Raw genomic sequence first — 18819 nt, 5'->3', positions numbered from 1 at the left:
ACGCGCAGGCTCAGCGGCCATGGCTCACGGGCCCAGCCACTCCGTGGCATGTGGGATCTTCCAGGGCCGGGGCACGAACCCGTGTCCCCTGCATTGGCAGATGGACTCTCAACCACTGTGCCAACAGGGAAGCCCTAATGAACATTTTTAAGGCTCTTAATTCTTATTGCTGCTTTGCTTTTCAGAAAGCTATTATACAGGGAATTCCCTGGTGGTCCAGTGGTGAGGACTTGGAGCTTTCACTCACAAGGGCGCAGATTCAGTCCCTGGTCGGGGAACTAAGATCCCGCAAGCTGCATGGCGTGGCCAAAAAAAAAAAGAAGGAAAGAGACCTATTATACAAATTCACACATCTCTAGCAGTGAGTGAAAGTATAGGTCTGGACTCCAATTTGTCTTCTATTCTACTAGTTTATAAATGAGATTTCCCTGGAAGGCCTGGCTGATTGCAGTGATATAAATATCATTTCTGCATAATTGAAAAATGATCCAAATGCCATGTTATTTTAATATTTCAAAACGTTGTCTGTGTTTTCCGTCTTCTTCAGGGAGAGACCAACAGGATTATAGCCTCCCACACAATGAACAAGAACTCATCTAGGTCACACTGCATTTTCACAATCTACGTGGAGGTAAGTGCAAGCTCTTTGAAGAGCTGAGAGGGGCGGTTGATTCCCATGGGGCTTGCTCAGTAAGAACCTTCTCCCTGTGACAGTTTAACCTCTTTTTGGGTGTTTCATAGGCCCATTCGCGGACCTTATCAGACGAAAAGTACATCACTTCCAAAATTAACTTGGTGGATCTAGCAGGCTCGGAGAGGCTGGGGAAGTCTAGGGTAAGTGGGGGAGCAGGAAGTTCTTCCTCAAGAAGCCACAGCTCTGTTTCCGGCTTAGTTTCTTTGCACCTGGGCCGTCCCTCATTGGGCATTCGTGAGCACTATCCCGAGCTAGGCGTAGTGGAGCTGGAGGGACAGAACTAGCAGAAGTGAAACAGAGAGGCAGTTCCTACCTGGCAGGATTTTTGTAAACATTAAATGAGACAATGGCTCCTAAATTCTTAGCAGAGTACCTGGCACTCAGTCAGTGCTCAGTCAATGCTCCATGCTCGTATTAGCGTTTCTCTATGTATCAGTGTGAGTGTTCACACAATGAATATTTGCATGAATTTTTCATCTCACATAAATATTCTTGTGAGCGTATTAACATAAGTATTCACAAGAGCATTCAGATGAGCATTCCTATGTGCGTTTGTATGAATGTTTGTATCTGTGTATTGATTGAATGTATATTCCCAGGATTATTTGCTCAAGTATCTGCACAAATATTCCCATGTGTATTCATAATAGTGTGACTCTTAAGAGAGTATTCATATAAATATTCACATAAGTATTCATATTCACATAAGCATTCATTCATAAGAATATTTGCACGAGTGTTCCTGTGAGTGTTCCCATTAGCCCAAGGCAGATACAATACAATCCCATGACAGGGAGAGAAGACCTGGTTCTGGGAAGGAGGCTCTGGCCTGGCCACAGACCTGCAGTGTTCTTTGTGGGGCAGCCTCTCCACTTGGTCTGATGAGGAACTGACCTTTGGTTTGTAGTATGAGGGCCGAGTCCTGAAGGAAGCCACCTACATCAACAAGTCGCTGTCATTCCTGGAGCAGGCCATCATTGCCCTCGGGGACCAGAAGCGAGACCACATCCCCTTCCGGCAGTGCAAGCTCACCCACGCCCTGAAGGATTCCTTAGGTGAGGGTATGGTTGGTGCACAGCGGGGACGGACAGGCCTGGCATATCTATTACTGGTGATAATTGAATTGCTCCCTCCTGGTGGCATGGACTTACCTGCAGCCTTTTCACAGTGACCTCAGGTACACCTGGAAAGGCAGAATCAAGCACAGTGACCTCTCATGTCCCCCATGCCATTCTCTTCACTCCTCAGAACCTTTGCTTAAGCTTTTGCCTCTACCGGAAGTACCTTCTCATTTCCCCTCATCCCTGAACCAGCTGGCAGAATCCTTCACCACCTTGAAGACCAAGGTGGAGGGCTTCTCTGGTGCATCTTCCCTTCCCTGACTGAGGAGCTGGGGCTGTGTCTTGTCATCCTTGTGTTCCCAGGCTTTTGCATTGGGCCCAATGGCACAGTGGTTGGTGTGTGATTATTAACTGAGTGCTCCCCCCCACCCCCCCATAAGCAAAGCCCTGGCCTAGAGGCCTCTGCCCTACCCCAGGTCTTCTCTCCTCTGCTTTTCCCCCAGCTCCTCTTTTAGGTACATTTGACAGCCTCTCCTACTTCTCCTCTTCTTCCCCTTGCCTCCCAGCCTCATGTATGCTTGAATGTGTCCTCTCTGACCCTGTCTCAGTCAGCTCAGGCTGCTAGAACAAAATATCATGGACTGGGTGGCTTAAACAACAGACACCTATTTCTCACAGTCCCGGAACCTGGAAGTCCCAGGTCAAGATCTGGCAGGAATGGCTCCTGGTGAAAACTCTCTTCCTGGCCTGTAGATGGCCACTTTCTCGTTGTGTCTTCACATGGCAAAGAGAGAGAGAGAGAAAGAAAAGAAAGAGATCAGAAAGGGAGACAGGGCTCTGGTCTCTTTTTCCTTTCTTACAAGGGCACTAATCCCATCATGGGGCTCCACCCTCATGACCTCATGTACTTAATTACTTCCTGCAGGCGCCACCTCCAAATACCATCACATTGAGGGTTAGGACTTCAATATATGAATTTTGAAGGGACACAAATGTTCAGAGCCCTCCCGCCCCCGCCACCCATCAGCCTCAGAGGAATCTCTTGGCAGAAAACCCACATGGTTCATGGCCCTTCTGTGTCCTGCTTTCTGCAGGGGGAAATTGCAATACGGTCCTTGTGACAAACATCTATGGAGAAGCCGCCCAGTTAGAAGAGACGGTATGTAAAGACAGCCAGTGCAACCGGGATGGAATCCCTCCTCATGCATGCCAGGGCTGGGTAAACTGACACAGTAGCTATAGACATGGTCAGGGGTGGAGGGATCCAGGGATGAGTCTGAGCCAAAACTGCTGAAGGGGGCCCAGCCAGGATCCAAATACCAAGTACCAAGGGGCAGAAGCCATGTCAAGGAAGAGGCAAGGCGGGTGGCAAGCTCAGTGTGGGGGCCTATGTGAGAAGAGAAGGCTGAGAGCCAGCTTTGTGGGGCAAGGACTGTGTTTTCTGGCCCATGCCAGGAGTATTTTGCCACTGCGGCGAGGAGCTGGGGAAGGACAGGAAGAAGAAGGTGCAGCGGCTGGATGGGCCCTGGCGGCCATGCTGAGGCCTTGGCTATTCTGCTCCAGGCGGCTGGGGCTGTCACAGGCTTTTAGTAGGAGAGGGCTGTGGCCAGAGTTGTGACTCGGGGAGATTAATCCAGCAGCAGGAACCAGGTGACCCGGGGAGGTGAGAAGCTTATGAGAACCAGAGGCAGGAATACGAAGTGAGCCAGTGACACAGGTGAGTCCACATAGCTAGGCACCCAGGCTGGGGCTCCCCGCCTCTCCTCCGTACCCATCCTAAATAAGATAGGTTTGGAAATCTCTCCCTGGACATTTTGGTCAAATGTGGATGTTTGGGGCAAGCTTCGGTCATCTGGAGAATCCACTAGGTGAAACAGGTCATTTCCAGGGACATTGCAGGGCAAGATGCTTCTGCAGGGCCTCCCAGCTTGGTGCATTAGGGACCATCCCAGCTTCCAGGGGGAGTTCTCCTGCCACATACCCAGTGCCCTGGGACTTGGGAAGCCAGGGAGGGGAGCTCCAGCTGATGTGCAGACAGCATCCCCAGAGGAAGGCTTCAGGCACCTACTGGTCTCATAGCATAACAAAGCATGAGTGAACCCCAAGAGGAGTCATATGAATATTGGGCCTCCTGGCTGCCTGGTTAAGAAATACATCCTCCAAGACCGTGGAAGACCCTTTCTCCCCTTATCCCCACCCCTGAGATGGTCACACAGGAAGCAGCTCTCCTGGTACCTGCTGTCCCCCGAGGCTTGTGCCCACACCACCTGGGATCTCTGATTAGGACTGAGCCCACAGGAGCCCTAAGGAGCTGCTGGAAGAGTATCGGGGGTTGGGACAAAGGCATATTGGGGGTGCAGAAGCTCATGATTCTCTTCTCCAAATGCTTTAAAACTTTAAAACTGTTCCTGTCATGATTTGTGTTGCTTAATGCATTGACCACGCATGTGTGTATGAGGGAGTCGTGGCCACACCTGCTGCTGTGCTTACAGCAGGAGAGTCTGATTTCACCCTCACACAGAAGCAACTCCAACTAAAATGACAGGGGTCTCTTCCTGAGGGCTCTCTGTCAGCCAGTTCTGTCCAGAGCACATTACATACCTCAGCACTAAGTCTCCCAGTGACCCTGTGAGGCAGGTCTTCCCAACTTTACAGAGAAGTTACAAGACCTGTCTGAAGTTGTGCAGTCAGTTGGTTGGTGGCAGATCTCTTAACTACTAGGCAAGACTGTCCAATGGAAGAGCACTTTCAGGCCTTCCTCAGGCTACTTCTGGGTTACCCATCCCCCCTCCAAGTCGGCTTCCCTGTTTCAGGGCTCCGAGCCAGCCCAGCACAGTATGAGGCTGGGATGTCAGGGCTCACTGGCAGCTCATGTGCCACTGGCTGCTCCTCACTGCCAGGGAGCAGCCCTCCACTCCTCATGGAACATCAGCACAGTGGGACTGTTTACCAAGTGCCTGCTTCTGTGGCCACCCCATGGGCCCCCAGCCATAATTACCCCTGGCTGGCTGTGTCCCCAGAGGGACTTGGGCAGGACCCCCCAGATGTCACTCCATGGGCCCATGGAGCATTTCTCTCTGCAGGGAGACTTGTTTTCTAGTGGAATCCTTTAATCTGTTTTGCACATATCTCTACTCACAAGTAATTGACCAAGAACATAGAGGTCTGTCTGATCTGTTTTTCAGCTGTCTTCACTGCGGTTTGCCAGCAGGATGAAGCTGGTCACCACTGAGCCTGCCATCAACGAAAAGTATGATGCTGAGGTACTAAGGGGCTTGTAGGCAGGTATCTCGCTGTGGGGAAGGTGTATGGGTTTGCTGCCTGAGTCACAAGAGCCTGGCTTCCCTTCCTGCCTTGACCAAAGATACGCATGTGATCCTGGGTCAGTCCCTTTCTGCTCTGGGATAGGCCAGTGTTTAGAGTCCCTTGGGGGCTGCCACAAAGGTGAAAGGGCTAGGTCAGGCCCCCACCCAATTCATATGTGAGGCTTCAAGGCCTCTGAGTGCCCCTGGGCTTCTGCATGAGAGTCCTTAGAGCTAATTGTTTCTGAGCTAAATCAGTGTAGACCATCTCTCAGACTCATCTGGTTAGGTCACTACAGAACCTCTTTCTTCCCAGCCTGAACGATCCCTCTCAGCAAACAGCTAACCAATCAGAAGAATGATCAGCCTCACCATTAGCCAGGGAAATGCAAGTTAAAACCTTAGTGGAATTCCACCCTCAGACTAGCAAAAATTAGAAAATTTCTGACAATGTAGAAACAATGGTGAGTATGTGCAGAAACAGCAATGCTTATTTATTTCTGGTCTAAGTGTAATGGACAGCCACTTTGGAGAGCATTTTGGCAACATCTAGTAAAGTAAAAACACATTTACCAATAATTTGGTTTTCCTTTAAGATGCTTATGCAATCGTAGTTACTGGAGACAGGAGCATATACATGCCCTAAACCCATGACAAACCAGCTAAACTTTCTAGATTCTAAATCCTGAAGGAAAATAACAGTCCGGGGGCTCTGTGGATCTAACCCATGGTTTGGAGGTTGAGGAGGAAGTAGAGCTTAGAGCAGTGGTTCTCAAAACTTGAGTGGGTATCAGAATCACCCTGCGGGCTCATTGAACCACAGGTCACTGCACCCGTTCCCAGAGTACCTGATTCCGTCGGTCTGGGGTGGGGGCTGAGGATTCAAATTTCTCATGAGTGTCCCTGGTGCTGCTGCTGCTGCTGTTCTGGGACCACACTTGGAGAATGACGGGCACAGTAGTTAGGAGCGCTGGCCCCTGCGTTGGACTATCCTGGTTCAGCAACCTGCTCTTTCCTTCGTCAGCTGTATAACCTCAGCGAGATACTTATTCTTTCTAAGGCAGGAGTAACAGAGTTTACTCTCAAAGAGATGTGAAGAACAAGATAATGGGTAGGAATCTTTTAGCACAGTGCTATCATGGAGTAAATGCTCAGGAAATGTTACCTAGCACTATAGTCACTTCTGCAGACCAGCAGTATCACTTCTAGGTATATAGTCTAGTAGCATTCTCACATATGCACATAAAGAGACTTATAGAAGATGGTGCTGCACTGCTTGTTGTAATGGTGAAAAGTTAGGAACATGATTAATAGCCTTTAACAGAAGACTAGCTAAGTAGGTTGCACAGGGAGGGAGTCAGTGAGCTGCGAGCATGGATAATCTCTACTGAGAAAACAACTTGGGGATTGAATGGTGGCATCTCTCGTTTATACCAAGTATAAGAACATACAAAGCAATGCTGATCATCGTTAGTGGATAGATGTGTGTACAAAGAAAAAATGTATGGGAGTGAAAAGACCAAACTGAGCAGAGGTTCCTTCTGGATGTCAGGGTGGGGAATGGATTTGGAGTGGGGTAGCCAGGGGCTTCACATTTATCTGAAATGTTTCATTTCTTAAAAAAACAAAACCAAAAACACCTGAAGCCAATATGGTGGCATGCTGTTAAAGTCAGATTTTAGGGTGGTCTTCCCAAGGTTTCATGGCATTATTTTCTATGCTTTTCTGTAGCTTGGAGCTTTTCTTATTTATTTTTCTTATTTTCTTATTCGGTGCTCTCTTAGCTTAGGACTACCACATTACCACCTGTGAACCTGGCTGAGTGGGCGTTGCACCTGGCAGCGAGGACTTTCATTTTAATGTAATTCCTATTCTGAAATCTGCACTGTTGTTCCTGGACAGCCAAGTTGCCATGTCACCAAATGCAAATGTGTTTATAATCTTTATGATAAGCATTTTCCTTTATATGTATGAGTTCTCGAGAGAGACCTGGAAAATTATTTTGGTTGTTGCCTTTCCTAGACTGTAGCCAGTATTCCCAGGTTGCTTCCAGCACCATTTTCAGTACTGATACCTGTTTTCAAGGGGGTGGAATAGCTTCTGTAGAGTTTCCTTGGTTGGTGGGGCTGGCTGGAAGGTGGGAGATTGAGTTCCTGATCCACCTCTGCTACCAGCTCTCTGTGGTGAGTTGCTCAGGCTCTGAGCCTCAGGATATTCATCTGTGAACTAGGAGGTTGGACTGATGACTTCCAGCAACCCTCCCACTATGTCATTCTGTGATTCTGTGAGGTGGTGTAAGGGTTGTGAGCCACGGGCATAAACAGACAGCAGAGAGACTTGGGGTACCCTACTCTGCCAAGAGGAAGCACACCTGCACGCTGCCGTGGGGTCAAAATAGGGAAACTTCTTAGGCTGATAGCTGCTCACAACCTGGTGTGGACTTAAGCAGAACTCTCTGAATTTATCCTCATTACATTTATGATGTAAACACCTAACCAGCAAGGAACTTACATGGGTCTATGCTGTCTCTGAGGCATTTTTTTTCCATCCAGAAAATGCCCCTGTTTCTTATAAGGGAGTTGGTCAGCCAGGAGGTGCTGTCAGACCCTATTCTGTGGGGTCTTCTGCTTCAGCCCTATTTCCAAGCAGCTTCTTTCCAGTCAGTAGAAGAGGGCAAGTTAGAGGCCACTAAGCCTGCCAGGCAGTAGAAGTGGCTTCCATACTCTCAGGGTGCAGCATAGAGGCTGGTGACCCATGGGAGCAGATGGCTCATTTCCACCATCACCTGATTGGCCCAGAGGTCTAACCTGGCTCCTCATGTCCATACCATGTCATCCAGCTGGAGGTCCCCAGCAGCTCAGCCAGACTTTTCCTAGCTGGGCATAGTGCATTTTCTAGAGCTGAGATCCCTCAGCTGAGAGGAGGGGATGGAGATGAGTAGGGGCCGGCCACCAGTCCTCTCCTGTTCACCTCACAGGGAGTCCACCTGAAGGACCATCTTGAGGATGCCCAGAGGGGCAGGGTCAGAATCTGGACCCTGGTCACGTGTCTTGAGTTCAGGCTTTGTGCCCTGATTTGCCACTGAGCCACCAGGACACCAGGACCCCTTGCTACAGACTGATCACAGCTTTGGTCACCAGTCCTGAGAACCAGCTGTCAGGGGCTCCCTCCAGTGGCCATTTTTTGACAACTAAAGGAAGCCCTGTTGTTCACAGTGAAGATTCTCAGCATGAAGTCCCTTGTGCTTCTTATATGAAAAACACTAGGACAGTATCTATCAAATGTAAAATGACTAAGCAATTCTGCTTCTAGAAATGTATCATTTATTCACTCAGCTAAAATTTCTGGAGTACTTACTATGTGCCAGGCACTTTTTGAAGCACTTGGGATGTATCAGTGTACCAACATAAACACAAATCTGTCTTTGAAGAGCTGACAGTCTGCCGGGGGTGGGAGAGATAGATATACTAAACATAAGAAATCAGTCATTTCTAGATTTTCTATTTAAGACAACATGGATGAACCTAGAGGACATTATGCTAAGTGAAATAAGCCAGACACAGAAAAATACTGCATGATCTCATTTATATGTGGAACCTAACAAAGTCAAATTCATAGAAGCAGAAAGTAGAGCAGTGATTACCAGGAGTGGGGTAGGGGAAGGCTGAAAAATGGGGAGATGTTGGTCAAAGGGTACATATTTTTAGTTCTAAGATGAATTAGTTCTGGGGACCTAATGTACAGCATGGTGACTATAATTAATAGTAGTATATTGTGTACTGAAAATTTGCTAGGAAAGTAGATCTCAGATCCTCATACCACACACACAAAAAATGGTAATTAGTGGATATGTTAATTAGCTTGACTGTAGTAATCATTTCACTGTGTACATGTATATCAAAACATCATGTTGGGGCTTCCCTGGTGGCGCAATGGTTGAGAGTCCACCTGCCGATGCAGGGGACACGGGTTCGCGCCCCGGTCCGGGAAGATCCCACATGCCATGAAGCGGCTGGGCCCGTAAGCCATGGCCGCTGAGCCTGCGCGTCCAGAGCCTGTGCTCTGCAACGGGAGAGGCCACAACAGTGAGAGGCCCGCGTACCGCAAAAAACCCAAAAAAAACCCAAAACATCATGTTGTACACCTTAAATATATATAATTTTTCTTAAAACCAAAATAGGTAAGTTGTAGAGCTTCACTGTCCAATACAGTAGCCACTACTCACATGTGGCTACTGAAATCAGTAAAAAAAAATTTTTCTTTTGGCTGTGCTACACGGCATGCGGGATCCTAATTCCCCAACCAGGGATCGAACTCGTGCTCACTGCAGTGGAAGTGCGGAGTCTTAACCACTGGACCACCAGGGAAGTCCCCTGAAATCAGTAAAATTAAGTAAAATTAAAATTTCACTTCCTTGGTCCCACCAGTCACATTTTAATTGTTCAATAGCTTTATGTGGCTTGCAGCACAAACACAGAACATTTTCATCATTACAGCAAGTTCTATTAGACAACACTGCTCTAGGGTATGTTCTGTGAAAGAAAAGTAGAGCAAGATTTTAAAAAAGAGTGGTGTGAGGGTGGGGAGGGGATTGCAGGTTTACATGAAGTAATAGAGATGCGCCTAATTTAGTAGCTTTTGAACAAAGACTTGAGGGAGGTGAGCCATGGAAATACCTGGGAGAAGAGTGTCCCAGGCAGAGGGGACAGACAATGCAGAGGCAGGAATGTGCCCATTCGGTGGGAATGGAGTGAGCAGGGGGAAAAGAGGAGGAAAGAAGTAATGGGGCAGATCACTTAGAGCTCATACATCACTGTGTTCTTGTACACAAAGATGTAAGTGCAAAGATGTTTTACAGCATTTTTTGTAGCAGCAATAAATTGGAGGTGGCATACCTGATTATCAGTGGGGAATGGTAATGCTTTGTGTAGTGGTTGGAAAGGATGAGGGTCAATGCATCCTGGAGGCATGGGCTGCACCGAGAGGGCCATTACCCTGTTGGACTGGAGCTCCTGGGAGTCAGGGTTTGAGGTGGCCCTAGGGGTGCCTGTGCTCACTCTGTTCTCAGTCTCCTCTGCAGTAAGAGGCAGAGGCCAGAGGACTGCTGAGACCCCCTCAAACCCTAAAGTTACCCAGTTGGGGAAAAGTCACCAGTGGGGAGGGAATCATCCAGATGCTGAGATCACACCCCATGGATTACCTGGAAGAGCCAGGATGTCCAGGCACAGGTGGGGAATTATAGGCTTGATATGGAAGAGGCAGGGTGGCTTCTCTGACTGTCCTCCCTGCTTTCCCCCTCACCCCACCCCCACCCCACAATATGTTTCCCTGGCAGCGAATGGTCAAGAACCTGGAGAAGGAGCTGGCACTGCTCAAGCAGGAACTAGCCATCCATGACAGCCTGGTAAGGGGCTGGAGGTGGTGGGGGGGCATGGTTGCCAGAATGCTAGAGGGACTAGGGTCAGGGTACCAGGTGGGCAGAAGGGCTAGGTTGGGAGGGGGCAAAGGGTCAGGGCAGGGATGCTGGATGAGCAGAGCCATTTAGGTGGGCAGAGGGGCTGGGTGGACAGGGGGCCAGATGGGTCAGGGGCCAAGTAGAGAGACTCGGGGGTGGGGCAGAAGTGCTGGGGGACCAGGAATGTCTGGTAGGCAGGGACACTGGACAAACAAGAAGATGTGGACAGGGGTGTCAGATGGTCAGGCAGTAGGCAGGGGGGTTGAGGGGCAGGGGCCAGAGGCCTAGCAGGGGTACAGGGGCAGACAGCATGATGGGTCAAGGTCAGGAGAGGTGGCCCCTGACCAAGGCTGGGTGGTCGGGTGGGGACAGCAGCAGGGAGCCATGAAGATAGGGGGTGGGGACAGGAGTCCTCCAGTAGCCTGTCTGAGCTAATGCTCATGGTCCAGAGGAGCCTCAAGGCAGAGGCTGCCCCCTCCCTCCTGTGGCCCTCATCCTACAGAGTCTGCTGAGACTCAGTCAGCAGAACCCCCTTGTTTGGAGTAGCAGGCCCCCTGTTGGGCAGCCTTTCCTTCCCCGCCCTACCTGGTTGTCCCTTGATGACCTGAACACCTGGCCTGTGAGTCAGGCACTCCTTGCCAGGACGTGGTGATGAAGGGAATGGAGCTGGCTTGGGCGGCCAGGGTCTGTGCCCACCCTCCCCACTATGGTTCTCAGGATGGTCCCTGCCACCCCACTTGGGCTTGGGTGCTTGGAGCTTAACAATATGTTCCTTTTCCTCCTCCAAGGCCAACCGTACCCTTGTTAACTATGACCCCATGGATGAAATTCAAATTGCCGAGATCAACTCCCAGGTGCGGAGGTACCTGGAGGGAACGCTGGACGAGATTGACGTAAGGAGCCCCTCAGGACCACCGTGTCCAGCTGGCCCGGGCCTCCATCTCCTGGCCACACCCCGATGCATGCTGTGCTTGCCTTGGAACCTCACACTGAGAGGGTACAGGGGGTGTAGAGTAGGTGGTGCTGGACTCCTGGCCTCAGGGCCCTTTAGCCCACCTCAGGGCCTTGGCATCCATGTTTAGGGTTGCAGGGCTGTGGGTGACCCACAGAGTGGCTGAAAGCCTTAAACAGCCTTGAATACACAGGAGGTGGTCCATCACTGGGGGCACAAGTGTGGACCCTGGAGCTAGGCTACCCTCCTGGATCGAATCTCAGCTCAGCTATCTCCTTGCTGAGTGACCTCAGGAAAATGCTCAAGCTTGTGTACTCTGGTGGCCTCACCTGTACGGTGTGGTGGGGAGGGAAACCGAGCTGGGATGAACTGAGATGCAGCACCTCAGGGGCTTGACTGTGCCAGGCAGAGTGAGGGCATTAAAGGATGACAGTCATGCTGGTTGTCTACAAGGCAGACCCCCCAGGGCCCATGCTGGAGTGGGCCAAGGAGGAGGAGACAGCAGCCACACAGGGAAAGATGCATTGTTTTTATAGCACAGGCTGGCAGACCTCTCATCAGGGAGCTCATGGGCAGAACCTCGCCTGACCTGTTACTGTGAGCAGCTGCCAGAGGCAAGCCTGGGACAACTGAGTGGCAGGCTGCTGTGGTCTTCCTAGTAAGGGCAGCCCCAGACTGACCAAGGCATCGAGGGTAATGCTGGTGGGCTATAGCCCCAAGAGGGAGGCTGATGGCCTTCCTCCAGCCACAGGTGAGTGTGTCTGTGCCCACACAGAAAGGTTCGTAATGGAACCTTTTGGAAGCAGGAGAGAGCTGAGGACAATAAATTTTATTTAAATGTTTTCTTAGTATTCTCAAGAACTAGAGTCGTTTTAATTTTATAGAGGTCTTCACTCAGAAAAGGTGATTATTACAGTCACAGTAAATAGTTTTAAAACTACTAATCAGGTGTTCCTCTGTTCTTGAGGAAGGCTGGACTGCCACTTTCCTGAGAGGGTGCTGGCAGATGTCCAATTCTTTTTTATTTATTTATTTATTTATTTATCGCTGCATTGGGTCTTTGTTGCTGCGCACAGGCTTTCTCTAGTTGTGGTGAGCGGGGGCTACTCTTCGTCATGGTGTGCAGGCTTCTCATTGCGGTGGCTTCTCTTGTTGAGGAGCACGGGCTCTAGGCGCACGGGCTTCAGCAGTTGTGGCTCGCAGGCTCTAGAGTGCAGGCTCAGTAGTTGTGGCACACGGGCTTCAGTAGTTGTGGCTCGCAGGCTCTAGAGTGCAGGCTCAGTAGTTGTGGCGCACAGGCCTAGTTGCTCTGCGGCATGTGGGATCTTCCCGGACCAGGGATCAAACCCGTGTCCCCTGCGTTGGCAGGCGGATTCTTAACCGCTGTGCTACCAGGGAAGTCCCAGATGTCCCATTCTTGAGACAGATGGTCCACGGGTTAGCCAAGGGGTCCTGGTTTCTCTACTAACACAGACACAGCCTTGGTCCCATGGTGCCCTTGGTCTAACCTCTGCCTTGTTCTCTTCCCTCCAGATAATCAACCTCAGACAGATCCAGGAGGTGTTCAACCAGTTCCGGGTGGTTCTGAGGTAAGGGGCCCACCCCATCCACCCCACTGCTACGTCAGGCTGCCATTTTCATTTCCCATGGTATGGATGCCGCACTGCCTTCTCTCTGGTGTGTGAGGAGCCAGATCAGAGGCCTCTGGGTATGGCAGGCCCTGGGTGTCCCCAACAGCCTCTGCCCCTGAGCTCTTATATCCTCCTGCCCTTCCCTTCCCCCTGGGGGAAGTGGGGAGGACAACCCTCCATTCAAGGGCTACTCAGAGACGAGGTGGTCCCTGGTTTCCTGAGTTTATTAATTGGACAGGAGGTCCTTATGGAGTGCCAGCCCTGAAGATGGCCAGAGCAGGACACTTGGATACTCCCCACACCCCCCTCCCCACCTCAGGAGGGATTTGTGGTTTATTTGGGTACAGACATACCTGTAGTCTGACTGGCTGATGCTGGATGGTATCACAGAAGCTGGGTATGTGATTTTGAAGGGCCTGTTAGAGACAGACAGGTGGGGAAGCATGGTGCCAAGGCGGGCTTACAGTCCTTGTTAAAGGTCATCTTAGAGTAGTTGTGCTTGGCACATAAGATGGCCCCTGCAGATTTGGGGGCTGGACAATGGGTACACACACTGGGGAGTGGAGAGCAGGGGAATGAGCGTTTTTGGTCTGGTCTGGTTCGTGATGAGGATGTGGCTCTGTCGCAGGGGCCACACACAAACAACTTCTAACTCCAGTACTTGGTGCTTGCCCCAGTGGGTTCAGCATGGCCCCAGCTGTGATGGGTTCTTTCACTCTCTCTCCCAAGCCAACAGGAACAGGAAGTGGAATCCACTTTGCGCAGGAAGTACACCCTCATAGACAAGAATGACTTCGCAGCCATCTCTGCTGTCCAGAAGGTAAGCACAATTGCCTCTTGCCGACAAGACTCACATCAGATTTTTCCATCCCCAGATCTTTCCAGAGACAGTGAGTGTCTTGCATTAAAGCAGATCTAGGGTTGCGACAGATAAAGGTAACACCAGCATGAGCATGGGGTGACCCAGGCAGGAGTAAACCGCATATGAGTTCAAAATGTTCTCCATAAAATGGAGATGTGGCTAGTAGTAAACAAGACCAATTCCCAGAGTTAGGTTGGAAACGGGTCCCAAGAGCCTCAGCGTATGGAAAGAGACACCAGACCATGAGAGGAGTTGATGTAGGAAGTGGACATTGGGTAGGGTGGTCAAAGACAGCTCTGCTGGGGACAGCCTGAAGTGACATCAGCAGGAGCCACATCTCGGTGTGTGGGATGAACATGTCCACCTTTGGTCCATATACGCCTGGTTCCCCAGGGAGCCTGAACCCTTAATCTAACCATAGACCTGCAACTGGCCTCTGTCCAGGCAGGGCTTGTGGACGTTGACGACCACCTAGTGGGTGAGCCTGACGGACAAGGCTTCGGATTCGGAGTTGCCCCTTTCTCTACCAGACCTGGGAAGAAATCCAAGTCCAAGAAGATGTTCAAAGAGCAGCTCAGGTGAGTGACCTTCCTGCTGCTCCAGCTGATCAGCACCTGGCCCTCCTTGGCTGGCGAAAGGGAGGACATAAGCTGTCCCTCCCTTCCGCCGGTATCTTAGTTATGGGGTGGTCACAATGGATACCTCTCCTGCCAATACTAGCAGCATCTGTGGGGCCCAGGCTGGGGCTGGTCACCTGTCATCCTCACAGCCGTTCCAGGAGGTGGGAGTTCATGTCTCCATTTTAACTAATGAGGAAACCAAGGCTCAGAGAGGGGAATTCATTCCAAGGTCACATTGCTAAGGTGTGGTAGAGAGGAAGTGAGAAGCCAGGCTGGCACTCGCCCTCCGGTACTTCATGTGGAAACCCAGCCCCCACCACCAGGTTCCTTCTGTGAGCCGGCTAATTGGCACCCACATCACCTAAAAACTCCAGCTCACCTTTCAGGCAAGACTCGTTTGTAGATGCAGGGTGTCAAGGTTCACCTTAATGAACCAGCCTCCCTGGGAAGTGCTGTGTCGTGGTGGACAAAGCACACTCTCTGGAGGTAACACCTGGGCTCACCTCCCTGCTCAGTAGTTCTTTCACCCAAGGGGGTCACCCTTGTGAGGTGTAAGAACCTCTCTGCCTCTGTTTCCTCATCCCTAAAATGGGTATAATAATAATAACAGCATCAGTCACTGGGGTGGTTTTGAGGATAAGTGAGTAAATGCAATCCCTGTCTCTGGAAGACCTCAATACAAATATGTTGTTACCATTATCACTTGTAAAAGGACACGGGCCAGAGCTGATTGTAGAAAACTGTCACATGCAGTACTGGAGTCGGGTAGGAGGATGCCCTGGCCTCCTCCTGCCTCTTCAGGAAGGGAGGTCACACCCCCACCCTCTCTGTTCTGCCGTTGGGTAATTAGTGCAGTAACAAATGAATGGAGGCTTGGTTCCCCTAAGCCACACCTGTTGCAAGAAGAAAAGAGAAGGAAACAGTGGAAGGAGCCATGTATATCCTCCCTTTAGTTCAGTCCTGCTCACTTGTACCTCTCTGGGAGGGAGGACCCCAGGTGCCATCAGTTGGAGAGGGAGGATGGCTACTTTCCGGGGAGCTGGTGTGGTCACTGACAGAGGTGGGAGAGAAAGTCGTGGACTAATCAGAGCAGCGGGTCAGACGTGTTTCTCTTTACTGTTGGCCTGCAGACAGACGCACCCTGGGTGGGGGCTCTGCTACTCCTTCACAGGGATGCCTGTGTGACTAATACCTCAGCAGCCATGATGCTCCTTAGAGCCTGTGGCCCACCCCAAAGGTCCTTATGCTTCCAAGCTGGAGACTGCCCATTTTTCCCAGGTGTCTCCTGCTGAGACTGCTGGAAGGAGGACTTTTTGTTCTGATAAAAGGGAGAGAAATTCTCTCCTCTTCCTCCCCATCTGCATGGCTTAGGGTTGTACTCTTTGCCCTTTGGCCTGGGTTTATGTTCAGGATAGGAGCTGAGCGGGCTGGCGCTTCTGGTGTATGAGTGCTGAGCAAGATTACTCCCCTCAGCATCAGAGACACTGAGCCTGGGGTCTCCCTGCCTTCTCCTTCCAGCTCCTTGGCAAGAAAGGAGGGTGCCGGCAGCCCTGTGAGTGGCAAGGACTTGGATGCTTCCACCTCCAAGACCCAGTTGACCCCATCCTCCAAGGATGGAGATGTCAAAGACATGCTTCTGCAGGACCGGGAGACCTCCAGTATTGAGCCCCTTGCCTCGGAATCCCCAAAGGAGGAATTATGCCCACCCAGGTGACTATCTAACAGTAACTCCTGCACCAGATCATACAAAATCAGAGTATGACAAGGAAAGAGCACCTGCAGATAGAAGAGAAATAAAATGGGGGTAATAGGCAAAGACTAGGAGCACAGTCCAAAAAAGAAGAAATATGATGGCTTATACACGTGCAAAATGGTTCAACCTCAGGAGTCATCCAAGATACACAATTATACACGGAATCATTTTAGACCCTCCAAATAGCAATTATTTTAATAATTAAATTTGCATATTTTGAATAAGTAATATATTCAAAAGATACAAAATTCTCAGGTATGAGACCGTTCCTCCAGCCACCCAGTTCCTCTCTGTTGTGAGTCAGTGATTGAGTTTTTAGGAATCTATCCTGAGGAAATAATTAGAGATGTAGACAAAGATTTATACAAAAAGATTGTCATTAATTTAAAAAGCAAAAGAAAAAATTTTTGGTAACACCTTCAGTAGTTGACATTAGGGAAAGGGCACTAAGTGAATTATTTTCTCTGCCCTTGAAATGTACAAAGATGTACATGAAGAATTTTTCTCCAGCCTGTGAACACTTCCAAACATTCAGAGAAGTTGGAAGAATTGTATAGTGAACACCCTCTTATTTTTTTATTTTATTTTATTTTATTTTTTGCGGTACATGGGCCTCTCACTGTTGTGGCCTCTCCCTTTGCGGAGCACAGGCTCAGGACACGCAGGCTCAGCGGCCATGGCTCACGGGCCCAGCCGCTCCGCGGCACGTGGGATCCTTCCGGATCGAGGCACGAACCCGTGTCACCTGCATCGGCAGGCGGACTCTCAACCACTGCGCCACCAGGGAAGCCCGTGAACACCCTCTTGATTCTACCATTACTAGTATTTCATCATGTGTCTTTCTCTCCATCCTTCCATCCATCTTTTTTTAAAAAATGGATTTCAAAGTAAGTTGCAGACAATCTACTTTCCCTGCCCAGCACTTCATCTTACATCTTATTAACTAGAGTTCTCAAAGAGTTTTTAATAGCATGAAAGGATGCTTCTGTGAAAAAAGTAAGATGTAAAATTATACATATTGCATGACTCCAAATATTAAAACAGTTATCAAAGAAATGAAGGAGATACACCAAAGTGTGGTTGCCAATAGGTAATGAGTGGTATTTTGGGTTTTTTTTTTTTTGTAACTTTTCCTTACTTTCCTCATTTTCTGCAATAGTCATGTGCCCTTGTGTGCTCAGTAAAACAGAGACGAGAGAATGATTCCTACACAGTTTAGCTCCCATCTGGGATAGGTGGTGCCCAGGAATTCTGACCTCCTGCTTACGGAAGCCCCAGGGAAGAAAGGTGAAGTGCCCGGTGGCTCCAAGACAGCTGCCCCATTTCTCCCTCCTCCTTCCCCTCCATCTTCAGGCCCAGCACCCCACCCGCCAAGCCTGTGGCCTTTGAGGACTTTAAGAACGAACGGGGTAGTGAGATCAACCGCATCTTCAAAGAAAACAAATCCATTTTGAACGAGCGGAGGAAAAGGGCCAGCGAGACCACACAGCGCATCAATGCCATCAAGCAGGAGATCGACATGACCAAGGAGGCACTAAATTTCCACAAGTCACTACGAGAGAAGCAAGGTAAAGGTGATGGGAAGATAGTTGGGGGACAGTGGGATCTGAGTCATCCTGCTCGGGATGGGGCAGCCTTGGGCACTGGAGGACTGAGTTGGAAGGGGGCCAGCAGGGGATGTTGGGGTGCAGGCTTCATCCCTGGGTCATCACTTGGCTCTAGTCAGCCCTGGGGAACCACAGAGTCCTTCCCTGTCAGCTAGCTTCTGCCTGCAAGTCCCCTTTCTTGCATTATCTCAGATCTAAGTGCTGGACCTTCCATCTGATATGTGCTTCTGCCCATGGAGGGACAGAATGTTGGTCTTGTAGACACTTCCCCAGGGAGATGGGTGGCCGGTGACCGCCACAAGGTCCATGGGTCCTGGTGTTGTCTCCTCATTGAGCACAGTGGTCTGATTGGGATAGGGGTGCTGGTCAAGACATGAGAAACTGAGGAGGGAATGAGTATGTGGATACCAGGGGCCAAGTGATTCACTGTCACTAAGACCATTCCTCATACCAACCCCGCAACAAACTGGCCTAGCAAAGTCTTGTCTCTTAAGGCAGGTGGTGTGGGAAGCCCTCAGGCTCAACGAGCAGGGACCCCTGTGTGGGGAGTGGGGAGAGTGCTCACCTGGTTACCCTGACCTGGTGCCCTTGTCCCAGTGGCAGACACTGCCCATACCTTCAATGTGCACCAAGAACCCTCAAGCTTGAGTAAGCAGAGGACTCATTTGGGAGGGCTGGTCAAATGCAGATTCCTAGGCTGCAATCAGTGGCTCTGACTCAGGAAATCTGGAGCAGGGCCCAGAACCTGCATTTTAATGAGTAACCATCCCAACACTGAGGCTGGTGGTTCAGAGGCCACACTCTTGTTCACAGGCAGGGCACACCACCGGTTACTGGGCTTTCCCTTGCTAAATCACAACCCTATGCTAGGCCGGCCTTCTT

General features: G+C 50.2%; 1 protein-coding gene across 2 annotated transcripts in view; it reads left to right on the top strand.

Annotated features, from left to right (window-relative positions):
• The window catches only part of KIF9 (kinesin family member 9), a 44476-nt gene that overhangs the window by 13695 nt on the left and 11962 nt on the right, over window positions 1–18819 (top strand). Inside the window, exons 5-16 of one of the 2 annotated variants that reach the window (XM_007470266.1) lie at window positions 548–631; window positions 742–834; window positions 1602–1749; window positions 2850–2914; window positions 4941–5018; window positions 10393–10461; window positions 11301–11405; window positions 12998–13053; window positions 13825–13915; window positions 14402–14535; window positions 16096–16287; window positions 17684–17898. In XM_007470266.1, the coding sequence (XP_007470328.1) occupies window positions 548–631; window positions 742–834; window positions 1602–1749; window positions 2850–2914; window positions 4941–5018; window positions 10393–10461; window positions 11301–11405; window positions 12998–13053; window positions 13825–13915; window positions 14402–14535; window positions 16096–16287; window positions 17684–17898 (1330 nt within the window). The remainder of the gene's footprint in view (window positions 1–547; window positions 632–741; window positions 835–1601; window positions 1750–2849; window positions 2915–4940; window positions 5019–10392; window positions 10462–11300; window positions 11406–12997; window positions 13054–13824; window positions 13916–14401; window positions 14536–16095; window positions 16288–17683; window positions 17899–18819) is intronic. The other variant, XM_007470267.1, reaches the window with a different exon arrangement.

The sequence above is a fragment of the Lipotes vexillifer genome, unplaced genomic scaffold, assembly GCF_000442215.2.
Source record: "Lipotes vexillifer unplaced genomic scaffold, Lipotes_vexillifer_v1.1 scaffold942, whole genome shotgun sequence".
NCBI lineage: Eukaryota > Metazoa > Chordata > Mammalia > Artiodactyla > Lipotidae > Lipotes > Lipotes vexillifer.
The sequence above is the reverse complement of the archived record's forward strand: the minus strand, read 5'-3'. Positions and strand labels throughout refer to the sequence as shown.